At 39.3% G+C, this 26,127-nt stretch overlaps 1 protein-coding gene across 1 annotated transcript in view; it reads left to right on the top strand.

The window, feature by feature from the left end:
• Positions 1 to 25,629, top strand: part of LOC127645227 (GREB1-like protein) — a 72,610-nt gene extending 46,981 nt beyond the window's left edge. The window contains 19 exon segments of the mRNA XM_052128774.1: positions 21 to 218; positions 379 to 559; positions 1,977 to 2,166; positions 4,330 to 4,466; positions 4,565 to 4,904; positions 6,606 to 6,721; positions 7,096 to 7,349; positions 8,797 to 9,329; positions 9,709 to 9,811; positions 9,999 to 10,154; positions 10,313 to 10,455; positions 11,947 to 12,108; positions 13,115 to 13,319; positions 15,813 to 15,981; positions 16,269 to 16,475; positions 17,184 to 17,325; positions 18,162 to 18,362; positions 18,636 to 18,774; positions 23,558 to 25,629. Coding sequence (XP_051984734.1) covers positions 21 to 218; positions 379 to 559; positions 1,977 to 2,166; positions 4,330 to 4,466; positions 4,565 to 4,904; positions 6,606 to 6,721; positions 7,096 to 7,349; positions 8,797 to 9,329; positions 9,709 to 9,811; positions 9,999 to 10,154; positions 10,313 to 10,455; positions 11,947 to 12,108; positions 13,115 to 13,319; positions 15,813 to 15,981; positions 16,269 to 16,475; positions 17,184 to 17,325; positions 18,162 to 18,362; positions 18,636 to 18,774; positions 23,558 to 23,721 — 3,740 coding nt within the window. The 3' untranslated portion in view covers positions 23,722 to 25,629.
• Positions 25,630 to 26,127: the final 498 nt, after the last annotated feature.

The following is a 26,127-nucleotide window of genomic DNA, read 5'->3' as shown; positions in this document are numbered from 1 at the left end:
TGTGTGTGTGTGTGTTGCAGAACTGTTGAGTGACAGTTTTCAGATACACCCTCCACAGCTGAGTGTGGCACGCAGTCTCCTGTCACAGGTGTGTGCTATCGCTGACTCAAGCAGCCAGAGTTTAGATCTGGGCCGCTTTTGCAAGGTAGACTTCCTGATTTTGGTGCCACCATCCCATGTACTGGTTCACCAAACGGTGCAGCGGATTCAACAATCAGGTATGTGACAACGGTATAGACTCCATTATTGATTTAAAGGTGTATTCAACCTTGTTTGATGTCATGGCTGCTGGTTTAACTGGCTGGCCAAAGCAGTTGAGAAAGCCATTTTCTAAAACTCATAGCTTGTAGACTAGAGCTTGTCCTTTGTCTTTGATAGGTGTGCTGATAGAGCTAGGGATAGAGGACACATCCTTGGCCCAGCAGAAGTCTGACAAGTATGTAGTGCGCTTGGATGCGGAGGTCCACACAAAAATGGAGGCTTTCATGAGAAAGGTCAAGCAGAATCCTTATACACTCTTCGTCCTCATTCACGACAACTCACACGTCGACCTTACCAGGTAAGACACACAGTGATGTAGTTTAAAGAGATGAAATGCTTTATTCAACATGGGTTACATTTAATTAAAGGTGGAGTGAGTCATTTGTTTGAGAAATATAACCTTGACAAAACTCACTTTGCTTCTGTAATGTTATAGATTTCCAAGTGAAATGAAAATGAAAAAGAAAGGACCAGACTTGATTTATCATGTTTATTTGGATTGTGAAAAAGTGGTTTCTCTAGCAGGTGGTGAGAGGGGAGGGGTTGAAAAATAAGAGGTATTGGTTATGCTTGCCGAAAAGAAATTTCAAAACCCTCCTCCTCCCCAAGTATATCTAGTCCGCCAATACCAAACTCACTAACTTGCCATAAACAGTACATTATAAACTTATTCAACGAGTTGTCTTGACTAAAATATGTTAAAAAGTAATGGTGATTCATGTAGTTCAGTGGTAGTAGGAGTTCAAAAGCACTAAAAATAACTCAATAATGATAAATGCATGAAAATTATTTTTGTTTGGGCTTTTGTTTGGCCATTAAAATTATTTTCATTTGGGCTTTTGTTTGGCCATTACAATTACTTTTTGTTGGGGTCCTGGGTAGCTCAGCAAGTATTGACGCTGACTACCACCCCTGGAGTCACGACTTCGAATCCAGGGTGTGCTGAGTGACTCCAGCCAGGTCTCCAACCAAATTGGCCCAGTTGCTAGGGAGGGCAGAATCACATGGGGTAACCTCCTCGTGGTCGTGATTAATGGTTCTCGCTCTTAATGGGGCGTGTGGTAAGTTGTGTGTGGATCGTTGAGAGTAGCATGAGCCTTCACATACTGTGAGTCTCCGCAGTGTCGTGCACATCGAGTCACATGATAAGATGTGCGGATTAACGGTCTCAGAAGCAACTGAGACGTGTCCTCCACCACCCGGATTGAGGTGAGTAAACGCGCCATCATGAGGACCTAGTAAGTAGTGGGAATTGGGCATTCCAAATTGGGAGAGAAGAGGATAACTATAATAAAAATAATAATTACTTTTTGTTTGGGCTTATCTTTGGACATTAAAATTATTTTTTTGGGACTTTTGTTTAGACGTACAAATTATTTTAGTTTGGGCATTTGTTTAGACATTATAATTTTTTATAATTTATTAAATTCTATGAGTGTTTGAAAAACCTATTTTGAAACAATCATTATTTCTACCACTTCTGCTTGGTGTTGCTTCTCCTTTGAATACCTTAAAAGCACTCATTCAAGACATTCATATATGATTAACAAGCAAATAAGCAACAGCTTGTAACATCTGCACTACCTTACCCTGAAGGATAAAAGCTATTAAGCAAGCCCATTTAATTTTAAAAAGTGTTTTTGCTATTGGATCTATCAGAAACATCAGTCTTCTCACTTTTTCTTTTTTGTCTCACTCACCTCGCTTCCCGTTAGTGCTCTTTCAGGGTCAGTTTGTCATGGGGAGCTGCAGGGATTGGCCGACCGGGTGGTGAATTGTCCAGAGGTTCTGGAAGCTATAAACCTGCTGGTGCTGCAGGTTAGCTGCTTTCCCTTCACGCTGCAGAGCCGTCAGTCACGCATCAGCACACAGAATGAAGTGCACTGGCCCAACACTGAGAGCCTGGTGAGTGTCACTCACACACCACAAGATATGTGAATGGATTTATGGAGGAGAGATTAAATTTAATAAACTAGATGAGATGTTTGACAAACATTGTGAGCAGTAAGAGTTCATAAATATACACAGTCAGACACGAATGGACAAAGTTAAACAGGGGCAGAGCCAGGGGTTTTTCACAGGGGTGGCCAGGAAGGGGCCAGTGGTGTCTGTGGTGGCACAGAAATTTTTGGGCAGTACATGCTAAGTCTTGTGCTCAAAAATGGAAATTGTGAGTGGGGTGGACACCCCCTAGCTCTGCCAGTGAGTTTAAAGGGATAGTTCAAAAATGCTTCTAAAGGAGATGTAAGCCGGAATGTTAGCCGAATTAATTTACTTTCTTTATATGGATAAACAGATACAAAGAATGTTAATGCTCACTGAGACTAACATACTACCTAACATCTCCTTTTGTATTCTATGGTGGAAAGAAAATCATATGGGTTTGGAACAACATGAGATTAAATGATGATGAAATTGTAATTTTGGGGTAAACTATAGGAATAAAGGATTAAGCATGCACCCAAACAAGATGGATTTTATGTTTGAGAGCAGAATGGGGAAAACAATGGCTAAGTAATCCTAACACAAAAAACCTGTTGTTGCCATTTTGCATATTGTACAGTCTTGGTGATTAAATTGTAAAGAGACAACATTTAACGTTTAATCAAGTAACATTTTGTTCATGAGCATCAGAATTTTTTTATCTCAGGTTCCATTTTTTTCTTGCTTTATGTAGATTTTCTACTTCACTTTCAAACATGCTCATTAGAGTCTTCAGATGAATGGCCGCTGTATATGTAGATATATTATACAAGATGAGATATACTGTATGAGGTATACAATAATATAGTAACACTTCATTTGACATAGTCTGACTTACACATATTACATGTTACTATTATTGACTACTATAGCAATAACAATATGTAAGTTCAAGTAACTCAACAAAGTAATTACACTGTAATTATATGTAGTTCATGCTTATTACTTAGTACTTACCTATGTAAATACACAGTAACATGAACACTATAAATAAAGTGTGACATAAAATAGATATAATACATACTCTGTATAATAGAATTGCTACTATATATATAATAATAGTTGCTTTGAAAGCAGTTGTTTAGTCCAGGCATACCTAATTACATCATACAGTACGGTATACAGTAGTTTTGTATGTTTTGTGGGTGTTGGATCGCTAGGAGTTACTAATTTCACAACATACCAGGTTGTTGTAGGGAAGTCTTCTGTTTTTTCCAATCTGGTTTGGCTGACCATTTTTGGGTCTGGGTAGTTTTAGGCCTTCACAGCTTAATAGGTTTGCCTTCCTTCTGTCTGGATGCTGAGATTTCCAGCACATTCTGTGCTTAGTGGTGCAGATCGTGTTCCAGGAAGTCTGTCAGCTAATTGCAATGCTGCCAAATTCCTCAATCATTGAAGCTGCCCACGCTGCATTCACAAGTCTTAAGACATTGCTGGATGGTTTAAATGACCAGACCGCTTGTCTGAATCATGAACAATGCTGTGTCTGATATTCTACAATGACCTAGATGTCTTTATAAACAGACTGGTGTCACTGTGAATTTGGCAACAATATCTGCTGAAATGAGTTTGTGCTTACTGAACCACTGCCTCCCAGTGGTTGAAGATGGAAATGTTGTTGAACGAATGGGCTCTGAAATGTCCACAGGGTGGTGCCAAACGTCAGTTGTATTTTTAGTTGTAAACGATGTAATACTGTCAACAGAAATGTGCATTTTATGGACTCTACCCGCTAGCCCACACCCCAACTCTAAACCTAACCATCAGTAGAGGAAACATTTTATTTTAGAGCAAAAATGCAACCTCATCATTTCACTCACCATAACTTCTGGTTTCCTGAGCCTGTGTCTCATCTCAGGCAATGCAGTAGTGCCAGAGGGAAAGGTAAACACTTTTGAACTGATGCAAAAATGTCTGATGGGTGATGGTGCTGTTTATTTCACGGTACTGGAATGTTCAAAAAGCAACATGTCGATTTCCTGTGTGATCATGTAGTTATAGACACATTTAATAAAATAATTACTATGTAAAACAAAATGCAGAGCATTTTGCAGAGATAGTAAAATTGTTTAATTGTAACTTTAGCAGGTTGAAGCATTGCCTAAGGATCTGGTCTACTTTGGGCTGAAGGACTACAGCAGGTCCCTGCAGTGGGGGGTGGCGAGTCCAATCCTTCGATGTGATGATGCCTTTGAGTGGATGGTCAAAACACTTCTAGAGAGGTCAGTAAACTTTTCATATTCACACAATAATGCTCTGAATGCTGCATATACTCTATTGACTCATTTTGACCCTCATTCCTCGTCTTTATTGATTCCAGGCACCCACACTTGCACAGTATGGTGATCCGCAGCTATCTGCTGATTCAGCAGTACACAGAAGCTCTGATGGCCCTCACCGCCGCCCCATCACTGCGGGACCACGTGACTCCTCAGACCCTCGCCATGGTGGAGGATCTTCTGAGTATGCCAGGCCGCAGCAGGCACGGGTGTGGGCACATGCTGCTGGTGCGTGTGCCCTCACTTCAGCTGGCGCGTCTGGCACAGGAGCAGCTGGAAGAGGCTCGGGACAAACTGGGGTTGCAGTACCGCTTCGCTGTGCTGCTGGGCAGCCCTGCTGCAGAAATCAGCCTGCCAGTGCATTTCTGTGCCCGTCTGCGGGTGAGAACAACTTGCTGCAAAAAGAATATTTTCTGACTAACATATTGACCAACATATTTCTAGGTAAAAATCTCTAAACATCCCTTAAACAAGATTCATATATTTCAGTCAAGATAAATAAAAGACTTGTTTTCAGAGAATCTTCAATCAAGTTTATTTTTCTTTCCTCATGCACCAGCAAATATGTTTGCTTGTTTATATATATATATAAGAAATTATATTTTGCAGTGCTATCTTAAAACATGTTCTCTCTCTTCTTGAATTTAAAAAAATTACGGTTATATGTAATAAACTTGTTATACAAAGTATACACCGATGAACTACAACATTAAAACCACCTACATAATATTGTGTAGGTCACCCTTGTGCCGCCAAAACTATGCCAACCCGCATCTCAGATGCGCATTCAGAGATGATGTTCTTCTCACCACAATTGCACAGAGCGGTTATTTGAGTTACCGTAGACATCATCAGTTTGAACCAGTCTGGCCATTCTACTTTGTCCTCTCTCATCACCAAGGCATTTCCGTCCACAGAACTGACACTCACGAGATTTATTTTTGTTTTTGACACCATTCGGAGTAAATTCTTGTTCTATCAGGAAGACTTGACCGAGATTTAAGATGACATTTATTTCATTAGTATAAAACAGATAAGTAATGTCTCTCTTTGGCGTAGGCCCCGTCTGGCGGTCCGAAGAAGTTGTACTCGGAACCGTCATATCCTGCCGGAGATAGGAGGCAGGGGCGAGGAGCCTACCGCCGTGCAGGATGGGGCTCAATAGGTGGTGGTGGGGTGGTGGAGGTTGTCATGTTAGCACACTGAAACAGCAATGTGATAGATTGTGAGCAGACTTATAAAGCAATGGCTTATATGTGATTGGCTGGGAATTACCCAGCTAATGGTGCGATGATGTACAGCTGCTAGTCTTCAAACAATATTAGGCTGGTGCTTTTAATGTGGAGGTTGATCGGTGTAGATATCCGCATGTTGTTAAGAACAATTTCACTCACTGCAAAAATAAAAACATTTCTTAATCAGTATTTTTTTGTTGTTATACATAAAAAAAAATACCTAAACATCCCAAAAATTAGAGCCTTTTTTAGAGTCAATATTGTGTAGCATAACAAAGTATGTCTTGAAACAAATGTTTTATCCCAAATAGATTTTTTTAAGCATAAACATCATTATAAGAAAAAGACATATGCCAGTGTGGTAAAACAAAAAATTAATTCAAGATATATTCCCTGAAAACATATTATAATATCTTATGAAAATTAGATTTTCAAGTATATGAACTTAACATTATTATGTTGTTAAGATGCACAGATATTTTTACTGCGAAACAAGACAAAAATGCTTTTTTTGCAGTGCTTTTTAAACTTTTATATTTCTTCCTGAATTTTTTAAATAATATTATATGGAATAAACTTGAAAACGAAGTACAAATATCTTCTGAATATGAGCTTTTCAAGAAAATCTTGTTTTGCGGATGTTCAGATATTTTTACTGTAAAAGAAGTTAAAAATTCAGGTAATAAATGCCTTTAAAACCTGTTCTCCTTCTGCCCTAATTCTTGAAATAGTGTTCTTAAACTTTAAATACTAAGTAAAGATATAACATACCTTCTTGATATGAATGAACAATTTTTTATTTTTTGTATTTTCAAGTATTGAACATTGCTGTCTGTGCATATTTCAGGCTTGGCGGGGCTGTGAAAATGAAGAATGGGTCCCTCTCACCTATGAAGATCTGGAAGGACTTCCATGCATTGTCATCCTCACTGGAAAAGACCCTCTAGGGGAGACATTCCCAAGGTACTGCATGATTGTTCTTGTGTTATGTTTTGATCAAATTAGTCCGTAACTCCAGTTGCAAATGAATCATTATATGATTATTTAAATATTACATTATGTATATTAAATATAATGCATTCAAGTCTGGGCATTGGTACCAAATTTTATTGTTAGAAATGGCACCATCTTGTGGTTGCTATGTATAAGTTAAGACAAGCTCTTACAATGCCAGTTACAATAAAAATATGCCCACCAGTTAAAGTTCATAAGTGGTATAGCCACTGTTTGTAAAAGCTGTTTAATATGTAACTTTTATTTATCGGTCAGTTATATGTTATTTTATAGCATTACATGATGATCACTGAGTCAGTGGTGTTTGTGTGTGATTTCTTCAGGTCTCTGAAGTACTGTGATCTGCGGCTGATTGACTCCAGTTATCTGACACGCACAGCCCTGGAGCAGGAGGTGGGTCTGGCCTGCTCCTACGTCACTTGCAGTGTTATACCCGAGACGAAAACTGCAGCAGGCAGAGAGGAGAGACAGAGAGAGGATGAGAAGAGCTCAGGAGAAGCAGCAGAACACGATGAACTCCAGATGGAGCTGGAGAGGCCACCCAGCAATGCCAGTGCTGCTACCAGAACCTCTGGTGGTGAGTGGCACCATTACTTTTGTCAGAGTAAATGTCAAATATTAATTTGATGTTAAAGAAATCGAGGCTATAAGCCCTCATCCAACCCCCATCATTCATTCCTGGTATATTGTGACCATATTTCATGATTCAATCAGTTCTCTATGGATAAAATGAAGTCCTGCCCTACATTTATGTTGACTTTAACATGAATGAAAAACAAGGATGTGAGGGATAGGAATGCTGTCAGTTTAATATGTTGTACTGTTTTAAGGACTAAAGTCAAGTCTAATTTTTATAAAATGACAATTCTTTTCCAGTAAAATATCTGAATTTCTTTTTTTTTTAATGAAAAACACATTTTCATAAGATTAATACAGTACTTAGTTTTCCAAGATTATTCCATAAATCATGATTTCAAGAAATCAGGAAGTGAACAGATTCTAAAGACATTTATTATCAGCATTTTTGTCTTGTTTTCCAGTCAAATATCTCCAAATATGCACATTTTTTTCACTGAAATGCTAATTTCAGAAGATATCTATACTTATTTTGTCTTCGTTTCCAGTCAAATATCTGAACATCGGAAAAACGAGATTTTCTTAAGATATCTATACTTATTTTCCCAAGTTTATTCCTTCAAACTTTATTTCAAGAATTCAGGAACAAAGTGAACAGGTTTTAAAGACATTAATGATTAGCATTTTTTTGTAAAATATCTGAAAAACAAGATTTTCTTAAAAAGCTAATTTTCTTGGTGCCTCAGTGTTAAAGACGCTGACTACCACACCTGGAGTCACTAGTTTGAATCCCAGAGTGGTCTGAGTGACTGCAGTCAGGTCTCCTAAGCAACCAAATTGGCCCGGTTGCTAGGGAGGGTAGAGTCACACGGGGTAACCTCCTCCTGGTTGCTATAATGTGCTTCTCGTTTTCAATGGGGCGTGTGGTGAGTTGTGTTTGGATGCTGCGGTGGATGCCGTTAAGCCTATGTCTCCGTGGCAACATGCTCAACAAGCCACGTGACTTCGGTGGTCTCAGACGTCGAAGCAGCTGGGATTCGTCGTCCTCCACCCTGAATGAGGCGAGTCACGATGCCACCACGAGAACCTAAAAGCGCATTGGGAATTTGGCATTCGAAATTTGCTGAAAAAGGGGAAAAAAATAAGATTTCTATACTTATTTTACCATGTTTATTCCTTATAACATTATTTCAAGTATTCAGGAAGATAACGCAATTTAAAGGATTCGCACAGCACTAAAATGTATATTAATTTTTATAATCAGCATTTTTGTCTTGTTTCCCAGTAAAGATATCTGTGCATCCAAACAACAACATCTGCCAAAAAATACTGTTGATTAACTTAAAATAAATGAATGGGTTTTATTATCATGTTTCTTCTAATGCCTATTCGATGGGCATTAACTTTTTCTTCTCCCTCTGTCTACTCTGTTTGTCTTTCTCTTTCAGGTTCTACCACTGAAAACGGTGTCAGTTCATCAAGCATACTTGACAAACCCTCCTCCCATGGTGATGCTGCCAGTAGCAACAGAGCTTTAATGGACTGTCCCAATCACTTCAAACAAGAGTGTGACTACCAAGCACCCTCCTCGTCTGCCACTGCCTCTTTCACCTCTACCTCTACCTCCTCCTCCACCTCATCCTCCTCTTCGTCTCCGGTAGCTCAGAGACCGAGTCAGTCCACGCAGGCTCTGCGAGAAGGGAACAGGACACAGGTCTTCCCCAGGACGGCGGTGCTGTCCCGGGCAGCGTACACCCTGCTGGCCCCTGAGTCTCTGGGTCAGCCCTGCTCAGCATCCCTGCTGCCCCACGCTGATGTGGCCTGGAGCAGTCCACTCAGATCGCCTGTTCCCCATGGCCTCGGAGGAGCAGAGCAGTCTCTGTACTATCGGCAGTGGACCACAGCCAGGCAGCACCATGCCGATTACGAAGGGCCGGCCGTGCCACATCCCAGAAGACTACTGTTGAGTGGACCACCACAGGTGAGCAATAGTGACAAACACAAAACTTTGAAGGGATTGTTGAACCAAAAATGAAATTCTGTCATAAGTTATGCAGAACGTCTTTGCTGCTCTTGTTTTACAATTAAAATATATAATGACCAGGGTATTTCAAGCTTCCAAAAGGACAAAAAGCACCACGAAATTAGTCCATACAACTTGTACCTCATATTCCAAGTCTTCTCATGTCATACAATAGCTTTGTGTATGGAACCTACAAGAATTTTTTAAGTAAATATCTTCACAGCTCTCAAATCTCATTTGCGCTTGTGTACATTCAAAAAAGGTGCTGTAGATTTCACCCATTCTTGTTCTGATTTGAGCATTCAGCTTCTTATCCTTCATCTTTGCTCTGTTATAGGTGGGAAAAACAGGCGCGTACCTGCAATTTCTACGGATTCTGTTCCGCATGTTGATTCGCCTTCTGGAAGTAGATGTGTATGACGAAGAAGAGCTGGAGGAGGGTGAGCTAGCTGCTTTGTATTTCTTCTCTTTAGGCACACTATTGTACTGAATACAGCTCTGTTCTGCTTGTAAAACAGTTGAAATGTTTTCAGTTCTTTCTTTCTTTGAGAAGAAATATATTATTACAGTATCTAATTGTCTTTCTCCCATAACATTTTAGTAATGATTTTAAATATTATTTTTTAGACGTGCCAGACAAATCAAAGGTCCCGCCTGCCAGTGGGCCACAGTGGCCTGACGTGGAGGACATCCATAAACTGCGATTTGACCTTTACCCCCATGACCACAAGTTTAGACATGCAAGTTCAGTGCATACAGATAGGGTGCCAAATACACTAAATGGTAAACTGTTCCTCCTGTATCAAAACCTGAATATTTGAGCAAAATCCTATTTGTAAATGAAAATTAGTGTTGAAAAAAAAAGGATAAATCTTCAACTTGGGTGTAGATGTTTTGTTACTATGATTATTTGTTGTTTTGCATCTACACCTGTAACACAGGAGTGAAAATAGAGAGACCAGAGGCAGGAGAACAACCCAAGAGAAACACAGTGTCTGTCAGACTCAGCATGTTTGCGGCACACAATGCATTTCACCACTGTGAGCAGTGTCACCACTACAGTGAGGTGGCACCTGCCACTCAGGTGAGAACGTGTGAATGTATCACCGTTTATAAATAAAATCATATTATATTATATATATATATATATATATATATATATATATATATATATATATATATATATAGTATCTCACAAAAGTGAGTTCACCCCTCACATTTTTGTAAATACTTGATTATATCTTTTCATGTGACAACACTGAAGAAATGACACTTTCCTGCAATGTAGTGAGTGTACAGCTTGTATAACAGCGTAAATTTGCTGTCCCCTCAAAATAACTCAACACACATCCATTAATGTCTAATCCGCTGGCAACAGAAGTGAGTACACCCCTAAGTGAAAATGTCCAAATTGGGCCCAAAGTGTCAATATTTTGTGTGGCCACCATCATTTTCCAGCACTGCTTTAGCCCTCTTGGGCATGGAGTTCACCAGAGCTTCACATGTTTTCACTGGAGTCCTCTTCCACTCCTCCATGATGACATCACGGAGCTGGTGGATGTTAGAGACCCTTGTGCTCCTCCACCTTCCATTTGAGGATGCCCCACAGATGCTCAATAGGGTTTAGGTCTGGAGACATGCTTGGCCATGCTTCAGCAAGGCAGTGGTTGTCTTGGAGGTGTGTTTGGAGTCATTATCATGCTGGAATACTGCCCTGCGGCCCAGTCTCCGAAGGGAGGGGATCATGCTCTGCTTCAGTATGTCACAGTACATGTTGGCATTCATGATTCCCTCAATGAACTGTAGCTCCCCAGTGCCATGACACTCCCACCACCATGCTTGACTGGTTTCCGCCACACACGCTTGACACCATCTGAACCAAATAGGTTTATCTTGGTCTCATCAGACCACAGGACATGGTTCCAGTAATCCATGTCCTTTGTCTGCTTGTCTTCAGCAAACTGTTTGCAGGCTTTCTTGTGCATCATCTTTAGAAGAGGCTTCCTTCTGGGAAGACAGCCATGCAGACCAATTTGATGCAGTGTGCGGCGTATGGTCTGAGCACTGACAGGCTGACCCCCCACCCCTTCAACCTCTGCAGCAATGCTGGCAGCACTCATACGTCTATTTCCCAAAGACAACCTCTGGATATAGGGAAAATGGCTAATTGGGCCCAATTTGGACATTTTCACTTAGGGTGTACTCACTTTTGTTGCCAGCGGTTTAGACATTAATGGTTGTGAGTTGAGTTATTTTGAGGGGACAGCAAATTTGCACTGTTATACAAGCTGTACACTCACTACTTGACATTGTAGCAAAGTGTCATTTCTTCAGTGTTGTCACATGAAAAGGTATAATCAAGTATTTACATTCACATTTTTGGTGAGGGGTGCACTCACTTTTGTGAGATATATATATATATATATATATATACTTTTTGGAAATTTAACATGGTTCTATGTCTTTTTAAATTCCCCAATTTCAATGCTTGCAACTTATGTAATGAAAATAATGCAATCATAAATGATTTATGGAAGTATGAAAAGTTATATTGTTTTTGTGTTTCTGCTTGAAGCTTTCTGATTGCACATTCCACGCCTTCACGTTCAGCTCGTCCATGCTGGGAGAAGAAGTCCAGCTGAACTTTATCATTCCCAAAACCAAAGAGCATCACTTTGTCTTCAGTCAGCAGGGAAGTCATCTGGAGAGCATGCTTCTCCCTCTGCTCTCTGACCAGGTGAGTGGCCCATCCATTTACTGGACTTTTTATTGAGGGACAAAATAACAAGAACGAAGGGAAAAAAGCCTGTTAAGAACGAAATCAAAATTGTAAAAGCAGTTGCAAAGGTGAAACATATATAGTTGATTGCCAGTTAACAGTAAACGTCACCTATGAAAGAGGTCTAACAGTTAGTATTTTTAAAAATATTTTTAAAAAGCCAAATAATTCATGGCTAAATTGCAGGTGCAATTATAAGAAAACTAGGACAAGTAATTTTTGGTTGCTATATAAAAACAATGGAAACCAATCTCTTAATATTAATAAGAAAATATTGTTTATGCTTAAATACATCTATAATAAGTAAGGTATAATGTACAGTCAGCCGGTTGTTATAGCAAAATAAACCCAGAAAGGGTGATCAGAACCCCGATGCAAAGGGGAGGGATCTTGTATCACACGGAAGGGGTTTATTTTGTGAAAATGTTGTCTCACTCCTCGTTATCCCGCTTATTACCAGATTACTTGCCAAATAAATAAATAAATGCACATGAAATATTGATTTGAGTTGAAATTATTTTATTATCTCTCTTGAAGAGATCGCACAGTGAGCGGAAAGCTAGTAAAGATGGCTCAGATACCCGGATGAGCGGGTATCAGATGAGCAAAAATCAGACTGCTTGATGGTGCCATTGACCAATCGATTTGAGTATTTCAGAGAGCTGTGAAATAATTACCGGTAACTATAATGACTAAAAAGCAGCTTATGCCTTGAACATATCGCGGCATCAAAGTGGAATGATGGGCACAAGATGAGACTTAAAGACATGCATAGTCAGAGACTTCTCAAAGGATACATTTAAATTGTATTCTGTATATTCCGATGAAAGGAGCACCTGGACCCCTGAACAATGGAAAAGGTCTTGTGGTTGCTGAGTCGACCTGTTTCTCTGTTTGTCTTTTAGAAGGACGGCTTTAGTAGTCAAAAAGTGACTTGATTTTGTATCACTTTTCCTTTGCTCAGGATTCTGGCATGCTGAAAAGTCCGATTTTCACCCCCACCACGGGTCGACAGGAGCACGGCCTTCTCAACATCTATCATGCCGTGGAGGGAGCTGAACACCTGCACATCTTAGTGGTCAAGCAGTATGAAATGCCCCTCTACAGGAAATACTGGCCCAACCACATTCTGCTGGTGTTGCCCGCAATGTTCAACAATTCAGGAGTGGGTGAGTATTGACCAGAGTTATAAAAGGTATTTTATTGCTTATGAAAAGGGATCTATCTAGGAAAGCATGATTTACATTGCTTGCTTGCTTTATTTATTTATTCGCTGTTGATGGCTAGTGTTTGATGTAATCCGATTACAGGTTAATTACATTTACATTTACGCATTTGGCAGACGCTTTTATCCAAAGCGACTTACAGTGCACTTATTACAGGGACAATCCCCCCGGAGCAACCTGGAGTTAAGTGCCTTGCTCAAGGACACAATGGTGGTGGCCGTGGGGTTCGAACCAGCGACCTTGCTGATTAACAGACCTGTGCTTTAGCCACTACGCCACCACCATTTACTCACCCTGATGCATCACAGATGGTCTATACAATGCAAGTGAATGGTGACCAGAACCTTGAAGGCCCAAAAGGCATCATAACAGGAATCCATATCACTCCAGTGGTTTAATCCATGTCTTCTGAAATTAAATGATAGGTGTGGTTGAGAAACAGATCAATATTTAAGTCCTTTTTTTAACTGTAATGCTGCATTCACACCGGACGCGAATAGCACGTCAGGCGCGAGTGATTTCAATGTTAAGTCAATGCAAAGACGCGTTACGCGCGTAAACAATTCCTGCGGCGCGAATGAGGCGTAGAGCGCGGCGCGGTGCGGTAGATGCGAATACGCCTCATTCGCGCGTCAAGTTCGTGCGAATGCGCGAATTCGCGTCTGCTGCCCGAGTTGAAAAATCTGAACTTTGCCGTCAATTCGCGCCGCGTTAACCAATCAGGAGCCTAGCTGCCTGCTGTCACTCAGGAGGTAAAGTGACGTAAACTCCCGCTCGGAATCTTTCATTATTATTGTAATGTCTGGACAGTGTTGAATAAGGAAAAAAACACAGGACAGGTTAATTACTTTTGGAGGCTGTCTCCATTTATCATCAAAACAATAATTTAACCTGATATACTACCATGGAAAACCTGACATTTTTAAAAAGTCTCAACTTAATAAATGTGCATGTTATGGACCTGACATCCTGGAACTGGGGCTGACAACCTGGGAAAAAAAATACAAAATATAATAATAATGGACTATTTTTAGATAGTTTAGCTCTTTATAGGTTTGTGGGTGGCTCTTAAAAGAGCCATTGTGGGGAAGTCATGAGGAGGACTTCAAACGCTACTCCGTCGGCTGCCATGGTACTGCTCCCTCCGCCGAGAAGTGTGCCATGAAGACATCCCTCACCCGGAGTGCCTCTCTGGAGGAGTTGTTGGCCGCAACCCGACCCAGACCTGGCAGTGGCTCCTCTCCAGCATGTCCCGCGCCCTCGCTGGTGGACCCAAGTACGGCGACGACGACCCATACGCCGCTGTTCTGCTCTCCAGAGCAAATACAGAGCGGTGACTCTCTCCACGCAATGCTCGATCAACATCAGCCATCTTGTAAAAAGATGGCCGTCAACGGGTTTCGCCTCGGAGTTTCATCGGATTTCGCCTCGACGCTGCGCCACGCCGTGAATTTCGCTTCAAACTTTTGTTTTTTACACGCGTCAATTTCGCTCTTGACGCGCGAATGGATTCAAAGTGGTCAAGCGTATAACTAGACGCGGTAGGCGCGAATTTGACGCGCTATTCGCGTCCGGTGTGAACGCAGCATAAATCTACACTTTATCTTTCACTTCTACATTCTGGTGTTGAAGTGACTTTCACTTTAACAGCCTCCTACTGGTTGGGGCTGGTCAAAGGTGGATATTGATCTGTTTCTCACCCACACCTATCATATCGCTTCAGAAGACATGGATTAAACCACTGGAGACTAATGGATTACTTTTATGCTGCCTTTTGGGGCTTCAAGGTTCTGGTTACCATTCACTTGCATTGTATGGACCAACAGAGCTGAAATATTCTTTTATAAATATTAACTTGTGTTTTGCAGAAGAAGGAAAGTCATACACATCTGGAATGGCATGAGAGTCAGTAAATGATGCGAGAATTGTAATTTTTTGGTGTACTGTCCCTTTAAGTAAAAAAAGTAGTTCAATGCATTACTTTTTAAATTTGTGTAATCAGATTACAATTACTGACTTCCAATTAATTTAATTGCTTATAAGTACCTTAGTAGGATTACACACATTTCTAAAATAATATTCTTTTTGTAAAAACAAAAACATTTAAAACACGAATTACGTTCATATATACATCTAATTGCGTTTCTTAGATATTTAAAGGGCTTGTACCCCTTACAGGACATTGTAAGGGAGAAATGTGGACAACAATAAACAAGGAGGAATATAGACATTCATTTGTATTTGTTGAGCGGAAAGTGTTATTGAAAGTAACTTAAAAGTAAACTAAAGTTATAAGTAATGTGATTAATCTTTCAATGAATTAAGCTGTACATTTTCTCATTAAGATTTTAGAGTAAATACTCATTTTTTGTATTATCTTACCCATCACTGGTGAGAACATTCTTTTTGTGATTGGTTGTTTTCATGGCATTTCAGGAGCAGCTCGGTTCATGATCAAAGAGTTGTCTTACCACAATCTGGAGCTGGAGAGGAACAGACAGGAGGAGCAGGGCATTAGACAACAGGATGTCTGGCCCTTCATCGTTATGATGGATGACTCATGTGTTCTTTGGAACACCCATCAGCCTGGACCCGAGGACAACAGGTAGCAAAAAAATAAATACTAAAGGAATGCTAATGGAATTTTATATTCTAATGGGATCAAACAAGAATCCTCTAAGGCCAGTTTTAATTTTCCTTATATCAAAGTTTTCCAAAGTGTCCAACACTATAGAACGTTTCCATTCTGAAAGTGTCCAAAAAATTCCAAAAATGCCTGGTCTTTTCAGCAGGGAGAATCCATTAGCATTCCTTTAGGACTTTTTGGCAAGAGATTGCTTAATTGGAACGTCGTCATTGTCTAATGTCCATGTCTCTCCATCTTTGTCTCAGTGAGGTGACAAATGTGTCACTGAAGAGTGTCTTGCAGCACATGGAGGCCACTCCGAAGATCTCTCTTTATGCCATGTGTGGCCTCCGGAAATGGAGTAGTAGTTTGTCTTCTCAAGCTTCTTCGGCTCCTTTCTCTCGCTGTCACCTCCATGACCTCATCATACTGAACGTTGACCTCACACAGAACGTCCAGTATGACATCAACCGGTGAGAATCAGTGCTGCTTATGCGTCTGTTTTCATTCAGATGGGGAATAAAGGGCATAATGTTTCAGCACGGCAGTAAATATACTAAATATACTGTACACTCGTGGCCCAGTATAAGGGGTGGGAATTGCCCTCCTTTAATTTCCTCAAGTCCACCAAGAAACATCTGATGACCCCACCCTGACTGACAGGAGATGCTCCGCCCCCGGACTGATGGCAAAATGATCAACGTTGTCCCCCTCAAGCATACAAGTGCCCCACCAAATATTACAACCTATATTTGGCCCTGTATACACTACCAGACCAAAGTTTGGACACAACTACTCATTCTTTATTACTACTGTTTTCAACATTTTAGCATAATTGTAAAGTCATCACAATTATAAAATAGCACAAATGGAAGGATGAAAAATATCTATATTTTTTTTTTACAAAATGATACAATATTTTAGCTTTAACACATCTAATTAAAAGATAAATACAATTTAAATTTGATAAAGAAATTCATATAGCTACAGACTCAAAACTCATTCTAATCATTCAAGCCAGTTTTTTTTAGGATCACGAGAAACAAATCCAGTCAAGTTTTGGCTGGTGGTAGTATGAGTATTTCTTTATCTAAGGACAATTTCAAGGTGATATATGTTGAAAATGATAGCGACAAGTAAAATATTTCAATCTGAATGTAATTGTTTGTGTATTTTTCTAGGTTCACTTGTGAGGAAGTGGACTTTAACCTGAGGGCAAACAGCAGTGGTCTTCTGCTGTGTCGTTTCAATCACTTTAGCGTCATGAAGAAACACATTCCCATTGGAGGACACAAAGACTTCCTAATAAAACCCAAACTCATGGTGAGCTCTATAATGACCATTTAGAACACAGAGTCACTTCATAGACTTCAAACCTGTTTATATTACATCCAAACGACCATCAAAACTCTAGTTAGCTTATTAGCTTTGAGTTAATGCTAACTGCAATTGCATTATATATCCACTAGTAGGCACTACTACACTAGTCATTCGAATCAGCACATTTGAAGATAATGCTCCCACAAATAACTTTTATTTTACATTCACTGTTTGCCTGCACATGTACAAGTGCTTTAATTAAATATAGATTTAGAAATAAACACAGATTGGGCCCTTCAAAGGTCAACTGTTTATGAATATACAGATGTACAGTTTGCAGGCCCCAAAGAAATAATGCTCTGAATATGAAATAGCATACTGGCATTTTACAAACTGCCTTCTCCATAAGTATATTCCAGTGGCGGAGCTAGGGGTGACTAGGGGCGGCTGTGGCCACCATGGACCGAAGCCTAGCCACCCCATTGTCCACATCACTCGCATTTGCTGTTTTAGTCATTTTTTTGGCAATTATTTGGCACAATTTAGTTCTTAAGAGTTGAAATCATCTCTGTACAAACTTAACATGTGCACACACACCAAGGTCGCCACACCTCTCTGTCCCTGGTGTCATTATATCCAATCAACCCCCCCCCCCCCCCAACATTTCTTTGCCACCACAGATGGATCGATTGCCCCTGCCTGGCTACCCCATTGAAAAACTCCAATGAAGCTCTTTTCTGTAACACGATATAATCCAGTGCATAAGATGCATACAGCCCAGAAGCATAGAAGCAACCCAGCAGAGTTTAAAAACAACCTCTCTTTTTCTTTTTCCATAGAGGATTGAGACCCCCGTGCACATCAGTGCATCTCAGTACGTCTGTGCTCCAGACAGTGAACACACCCTGCTTTCTGCACCAGCTCAGTTCTTGCTGGAGAAGTTTCTGCAGAGCTGCAGTCATTGGCTTTTTCCTCTGGCACTCTGTAACGGCGCAAACCTAGTGCTGTCCATCGACAGCTACCTCAACCTCGGCCCAGAGGTAACACAAAATTCAGCTTTTCACACTGCATGCATTGTCATAAAGCACAGGATGATACTTTGTTCTTACATTATTATACATTATGAAACAATAAAAATAATTTCGGACACAGTAATCGGTCATAGACATTTATCATTGTATTTTCTCTGTGGTTAAAATTGTTTCAGTTATGTAATTTGATGTAATTTCGATGAATTTATTGACTGAAGATGCCGTTTATAGTCTCTTGTAATTGTTAACAGGTTGTGTTTTATGAACTGTGTTTTCTCACAGATTGAGGTGTGTTACGTGAGCTCTCGACCTCACTCGGTGAATGTGGATCATCAGGGAGTAGTCTTCAGTGGGCTGCTGCTCTACCTGTGTGACTCATTTGTAGTTTCAAGTCTCCTAAAGAAGTTCAACTTTCTCAAAGGTGAGACCTTTGACTTTAGATTTGAGTTGTGGTGCATCATCCATTACAATATTTCCTCTAGAGGTCTGCACCAAGGTTATAATAGTTTACATTTTTTTATTACTTTTTCATTTTTCGCTGTAATTTAGTGAAGTTTTCATTTTGTTTGTTAGTTTTGAAATATGTTATAGTTTAGTTTTAGTTTTTCATTGCATTTAGTTTTTATATCAAGTGATACATATAGAATGCTCATTTGTGCAATGTGGGTCGTATAGCTGGACACCCAAATGAACAGTTTGTAATTAATACTTATAATATTACAAATCTTCATTTTAAGACCAACTGAATTTCATTACTGATAATAATTCCGACATAAGAATGCTTCTTTTTATGGAACTTTAGCCAAAGTCCTCTTATTGTATTTGACATGAGAAAGTAAGTCTTGTCGTGACTCTGAACATCAAACAAAACTCTATACCAATTCCATATGACATGTAAAACAAATCACTGATTGACTGTGTGTGTGTGTGTGTGTGTGTGTGTGTGTGTGTGGGGGGGGACTCAAACTGGAACACCTGGGGGGGTTTGTGATACATTCATATATGTACAGTATATACTGTGTGTATGTGTGTGTAAATACAGTATATATATATTAGGGCTGTCAATCAATTAAAATGTTTTATCAAATTTATTACATGGTGTCCTAATTTTTTAATCGCATATACAAATATTTGCAGAGAAAGCCCCTCGTATAACAATAATTCATAATGTTGAAATAATTATACATAGTTATCTTTAAATATTTAAAATAAGAAATATTCAGATAATTAAAATGCTTTACATTCTTGTATCAGAAGAGTTAATCATTGATAAGACTTTAGAATACAGTGTATTGTTTACTACCATATTATTGAACATAAGTCAATCATTGGCTCACAGTTCACAGCAATCCATTTCACACGTGAATTTGTCAGTCAGTTCGAGATTTATTATGAGGGCTAATTTAAGAACCCGTCAATTTCAAACAATGCTTGTGTAGCATCTCGGGTGGGTTGCGTCATAAACATAAAATGTTTAGGTCACTGTGTCAAGTTAAAAACACATCTTGAGATCCCTTAGTTCGGATTTGCACTCCTTCAATTGTTTTAAACGCAATAGAAATAAACGCATGTTTGTGTTGTTCTGCCTTCGAAAGTGTTTTTTTCACGGTATAAACTGCCCATTGCTCATACAGCTGAAATTTCACTTATTGCCCTCTGGAGTAAACAGGTGGGACTACAAGCTTACATCTCTCAGGAATCTTCCTTATTACAATCCGGGGGCATTGTGATTAATTGCATACATTTTTTTAACGCGTTATTTTTTGTAAAATGAATCGCACTGAATTAACACGTTAAATCGATAGCCCTAATATATATACAGTATAACACAAAAGTGAGTACACCCCTCACATTTTTGTAAATATTTGATTATATCTTTTCATGTGACAACACTGAAGAAATGACACTTTGCTACAATGTCAAGTAGTGAGTGTACAGCTTGTATAACAGTGTACATTTGCTGTCCCCTCAAAATAACTGAACACACAGCCATTAATGTCTAAATCGCTGGCAACAAAAGTGAGTACACCCCTAAGTGAAAATGTCCAAATTGGGCCCAATTAACCATTTTCCCTCCCCAGTGTCATGTGACTCGTTAGTGTTACAAGGTCTCAGGTGTGAATGGGGAGCAGGTGTGTTAAATTTGGTGTCATCGCTCTCACACTCCCTCGTACTGGTCACTGGAAGTTCAACATGGCACCTCATGGGATCTCACAGAACTCTGAGGATCTGAAAAAAAGAATTGTTGCTCTACATAAAGATGGCCTAGACTATAAGAAGATTGCCAAGACCCTGAGCTGCAGCACAGTCAGTACTTGAAATTACTCGTCAGCTAGACCAATCGTTCAAAAAATTTGCATCATTGGAACTTAAAAGATCAAATACAGTTCCACATTTGTACTATTTTAAAAAAACACAGCTGTATATGAATATGATCTGCGATCTCTTATTTAACACTGTATTCATGGGAAAGTGAACATTTACAGTGACAGCAAAACATTACAATTCCATTTTCACGTGTTTTGCAAAGAAATAGATCAGCTTTGTTCAGTCAGATGTTGTCATGGTAACAGATAGATTCTGAGCGGATTGCTGCAGATTGATAGAATGAAAGTATCGTCAAATCATCTTGCAATGCAATAAAATATCTTCCCTTTTCTGCAATCGATACCAAGAAGGACATTGAGGATATTTAATTTAGAAGTAAAAAAAATCAGTGAGCCCAACAGCTGAAACTGGGACATTATTATATTTTTTAGAGAAATGACGGGACACGACTTCTGGTCACCCTAGTTTTCTACCTGCTTTGCTTCTCTCCATGATGTACTGTAGTGATTCCCTCCTGATCTGTCTTTGCTAATGTAATGAGATCAATAGGCCATCTTCTAGTGCTATTGCCGCCTAGTGGCATCTTCATGTTAAGCTGATAGCGGGTTTAAAGATTTAAAAACCTATCACGACAAAAACGAAAAATACTTTTTTTTTACGATTATTTTTATTTAATTTTTTTCAGAGCCATGAAAATTTATTTTTGTTTAGTTTCAGTTTTTCTAATTGTGTTGATTTTTATTTAAGTTTACCAAAATGTTTTTTTTTTTTTACATTTAGTTTTCATTTTAGTTTACGATAATAACCTTGGTCTCTGCACAGGACTGTTTTTTCCATCCCGCTACCACAAGTTTCTATCCTGAACCCGCTGAACTTTACTCCATGTTCATCCGCTCTCTGCCCGCAGTGATTTTCTTCCCGACCGCTCCCATTCCCGCAAACCCGCATTTGTTTTCCACGTAGAGCAAATGGATTTTTCAGGCTACTCTCTGACCGCCCGCTCCCATCCACATCTCATGGAAGAACCATCTGCTCCCGACTTCAACTCGAAAATGTTATCCTGCACCACAAGGAATCTAATCGGGTCCTGCCCTAGTTCTGCGGGAATGCAGACCTCTAATTTCCTCTATTGTCGTGGATAGTTGGCTCAAAACTATCAAACATGTTTCATATCATCCAATTATATTAGGGGTATTCAATTACATTTCCAAGAGTTCCGGTCTCGACATTTCTGTCCCACCAAAGATCCGGACAATATTTTGTTTCGAAGGCATTCTGACTAATGACAATATGTAAGAAATTCAATTTTTTTTTTAAATAGTTAAAAACTTGGCAGCAACTGTACTTTGTAAATAATTTTTTTTATTATTTATTTATTTATTTTTAAATAGTCAAGCTATTGACACTAGCGCCATCTTTGATTTGTGATGGGAATGACAACAAGGCTGTGAGGGATAGACTTGCAGTCTCTTCAGTGGGCTGTACTGCAGTTTAAAGTGTTTTTGGATCATTCCGCAGACAAAACTTTGATAAAATATCTGTCCAAGAACATTCAGTATACAAAGAACTCAAGATAACGTGAGATGTGGAAAATAGGATGTGATCTAGGAGCTTTATACCATTCAAGCCATCGAAGAGATGGTAAGTCTATCCCTCACAGCCTCGTTGTGAAAATCAAAGATGGCGCTAGCGTGAATAAGGTCAATTATATATACAGTATACATTCAGATACCTGAAGATGGAGGCATAGGAGGCCTTGTGACTGAGGAAAGATACTGTATGAGGAATCAGGGGTAACCCCTGAGAGAAAATGTAGGTAATGTGAAAGTTTTAATGAACCATTTTTATATTTTACTTAATTGGAAATCTACCAAAAGCACACAGTGTACATCAAAATAGTGCAGTGCTATAGTTAGGTATAAAATGTTTTTCTTCATAAACAGAGAACTCGTAATTTCAAAGTTTTGGTTGTCTTTTTTGCCATCCATCCCAGAGATGATGTTATCTCTGACTCTGATTCATTTTCACAAAATGTAAATAAAAATCCCTGTTTATTATCAATAGCCTCGAAACATGTTGATTATTAAAGCTAATTTTAGATGGAAAATAATAGATTAGAGTCTAAAGGTGCTCTGGATCCACGATAAATTGTCCTGTCACAAACATTGCTTAGCTGAACCGTTGGAGTCACGTCAGACACATGAAGATTGTTTCACTTTGCTTCATTTTTGTTTTCTGCAGTGTTTTAGAGAAAGATGCCAGTATCCTCCTATATTGCTGCTCACTGTATTTCTCCACTATGGTCTACTGGCATTAAAATAACCACGTTTGTAGCTCTACAATGCGGCGCCTCATGTCACGTGCAGGGAAAGAGAGGCAGCGCATCCAGAGCTGCAAAAGGGCATAAATGAAGCGTGTTTGGTGCTAGAGAAGAAAATTCAAGGATGTAGTGCTGAAAGATCAGTGCTATATATGCCTAACCTAAAGTGTCGAAACGGTGAGATGAGGCAACCATGTCATGATGTCTCATGGTCCAGATGGAACCAATCTACCGGTCCGCTAATTGGTAGAATCCCATACCCATCATATACTACACGATTTTCTGTGAACTCTATCACGTCCGACTGCCGAAACACTGCCAACTAGCTCCAACGAGCACTGACTCTGCAAATCTGGGCTAAAATCGATATTAAAGTCATGTAGTGTAATCCAGCGATTGGTAAAAGTGTCAAAAAGGATGTGTTTTGATCAGCTTTGATTGTCTTTGATTTTGTCATTGAACTGCATTTTGCAACATCTCATCAGGTTAGAATACTTTTGTAAGCATGTTTTATACAAGGATGTATGTTCACCATTTCTTCTTCTTAATCTTGCAGGCGCTACATTGTGCGTGATCTGTCAGGACCGCAGCTCTCTGCGTCAAACTATAGTGCGCTTGGAACTAGAGGACGAATGGCAGTTTCGTCTGCGAGACGAGTTTCAGACGGCCAACTGCAGTGAGGACCGGCCTCTATACTTCCTCACCGGCCGTCATATCTGAACACCTCCAACTACATCCGTCCCAATAACTCCATTTCTTGCCCTTCAGCGGTTTGGCCACTACATGGAGAAAATACTGTCCAGCAAGCGGGAGTAAGACTTGAGATTGTACTGGAACAGAGCTTTTCTATAAAGGAAGGATTCCTCCTCAATGTTCATTCCCGTGCACCCTCCACTCAGCACTACCTCTGATAATGTTTGAGGACAAAGACTCAGAAGAATTGTCCAATTTACAGATATTGTGCTGATACAGGTGTTGTCCAATTGCCTTGCGTGATTCCCCTTTATTACAACTTTATTTGTCGATGATTTTTGCTTGTCCTCACATGCAAGAACATTTTAAGACATTTTGAAAGATTGTAAACATTCTTATATGTCCTTTTTGGACATATGTATTATCTCAGGATTTTTTGTCTCAAGACAAAGAAAGACTACTGCTTTTCCTTTCATCTCTATTGCCTATTTCATATATTTCCTGATGCCATCCACCAAAGACTTCTAATCTCCTCCAGCTGGAAGCTCACCTTCATAAGTTTGTACAGGTGCATTTGCACAGCAGCATGTTGCTTATAGGTGTGTGCTTTTAGGAGCATTACATTGATCATCATTTAACTGCCTGACCATCTCACAAGTGCCCAAAACCCTTCATAAACCTTAAACTATGACCAGCTTGGTGGCCAGCTAAGACTAGCAAATCACTGTAGACTAAGCTATTTAGTCTTTTAAGCTGTTTTTTTTTTTAAATATGCCTGATGATCTTAACCACAAAACACCACAATTCCCATCATCGACATGTGGGATGTTTGATTTGAAAATGTGGGATCTGCATTCAGGATAGGTCATTATGTCAATAGTTGGTATCAAGTGGTCATCATATTTTGGCGAAACATTCCTTATTTGAAGTTGCAGGGAATGTTTGGAGTTGCACACTGTGAATGCCTTAAGTGATTTAACCCTGATGACATCACAATCTGTTTGGGACTCCAAACCACCCCAAAAGAGGCAGTGAGGAGCATTAACGGAAATGTGAAACCAATATAACGGCTAGCTAGCTTGCTGTTATGGTATGTCTGAGAAGATAAATGTTCTCAACAGTGATATCTTGTGGGTTTTAGGACTTTTTGGGTGTTTAAAGAAAAAACGTTGTTTACATTTAAAGAAATGCCGATATTAATATATTTGACAAACCTTTTGTCACTTTGGATTCTGGCTAGTTTTACAGAAAAGTCACTTTCAGCCATATGTGTCATGGATAACCTGCAATTTTTCCTGTCCATGGCACAAAGGATCTACCTAGGATTTCCAATGTTTAGGACCCTTTAGTTTCTGTTTGGGTGATTTATTTAAAGTGAGAGAAAAAATATGGATCCCTTTTTTGAGGGATTTTTTTATTTATTGAAGAAGCCTCTTGGAATGATAATCATTTGGATATCTGGAAAGCTTAGCTGTCAGTCAGGTCTTTGAATTAGTCACCAAAGCTTTGCACACTTTCATTGAAACTATGTATAGAAGCTGTATTAGAAATTAACTGATGTAAAAGAAAAAATGGCATAACAAATATGTGGTTTACTTTTATTGCCAGTATAAACTAACTGGATTGTTTGTGATAAAATACATCCGGTCGTGTGATGATACTGATTGTAATGAAGACAGCCAAATGCCCACTTGACAACCTTTAGAATGTGTCTCATTTGTAGATAATTTGATGTGCACGTGAATTATGCAATTTGCTTCTCACAATCGTTTCATCTTCTCTGTCAGCTGTGAATATTCAAAACATATGTAGCACCAATCTGTTTAAAATCCTCTACCTCATGATCTACTTGGCGCCTTTAGTTTAGTCAGCAATTGATTTCAGAAACATGTTCTTGTTGTTATTGAGATAAATGAATGTAATAAAGTGTCATCAACAACCTACTCAATTGTGTAACTCTTTAAAGCGTTAAAAATGTTTCCCAAGGTCATAAATTCACACAAAACTGTATTTAAAGGAATGTTCCAAGTTTAGGATTTTTTCCAAGTTAAGCTCAATCCACAGCATTTGTGGCATAATGTTGATTACCACAAGCAAAAATTGACTTGGCCCTTTCTTCAAAAACGCAAAAATCGAGGTTACAGTGACACACTTACAATGGAAGTTTTGGAGGGTTAAAAGGCAGGAAATATAAAGCTTATAATTTTATAAGCACTTACATTAATTCCTCTGTTAAAACGTGTGTTTTATTTGAGCGGTACAGTTGGTTATATTGTCGTTTACTGGGATTTTAAGGTTTACCACGTTATGTCATCATTGCAACAAAGTTATTACATTGAACTTATTAACAGAAATGGTTTGTCAGCAATTTTATCACACAAAACTCATGTTTAGACACATATTGTTTACGTCTTTTGGCTATACTTTTGAAAC

The sequence above is a fragment of the Xyrauchen texanus genome, chromosome 6 (genome assembly GCF_025860055.1).
Source record: "Xyrauchen texanus isolate HMW12.3.18 chromosome 6, RBS_HiC_50CHRs, whole genome shotgun sequence".
Lineage (NCBI taxonomy): Eukaryota > Metazoa > Chordata > Actinopteri > Cypriniformes > Catostomidae > Xyrauchen > Xyrauchen texanus.
Note: the sequence above shows the minus strand (reverse complement) of the source record. Positions and strands in the feature narration are given on the sequence as shown.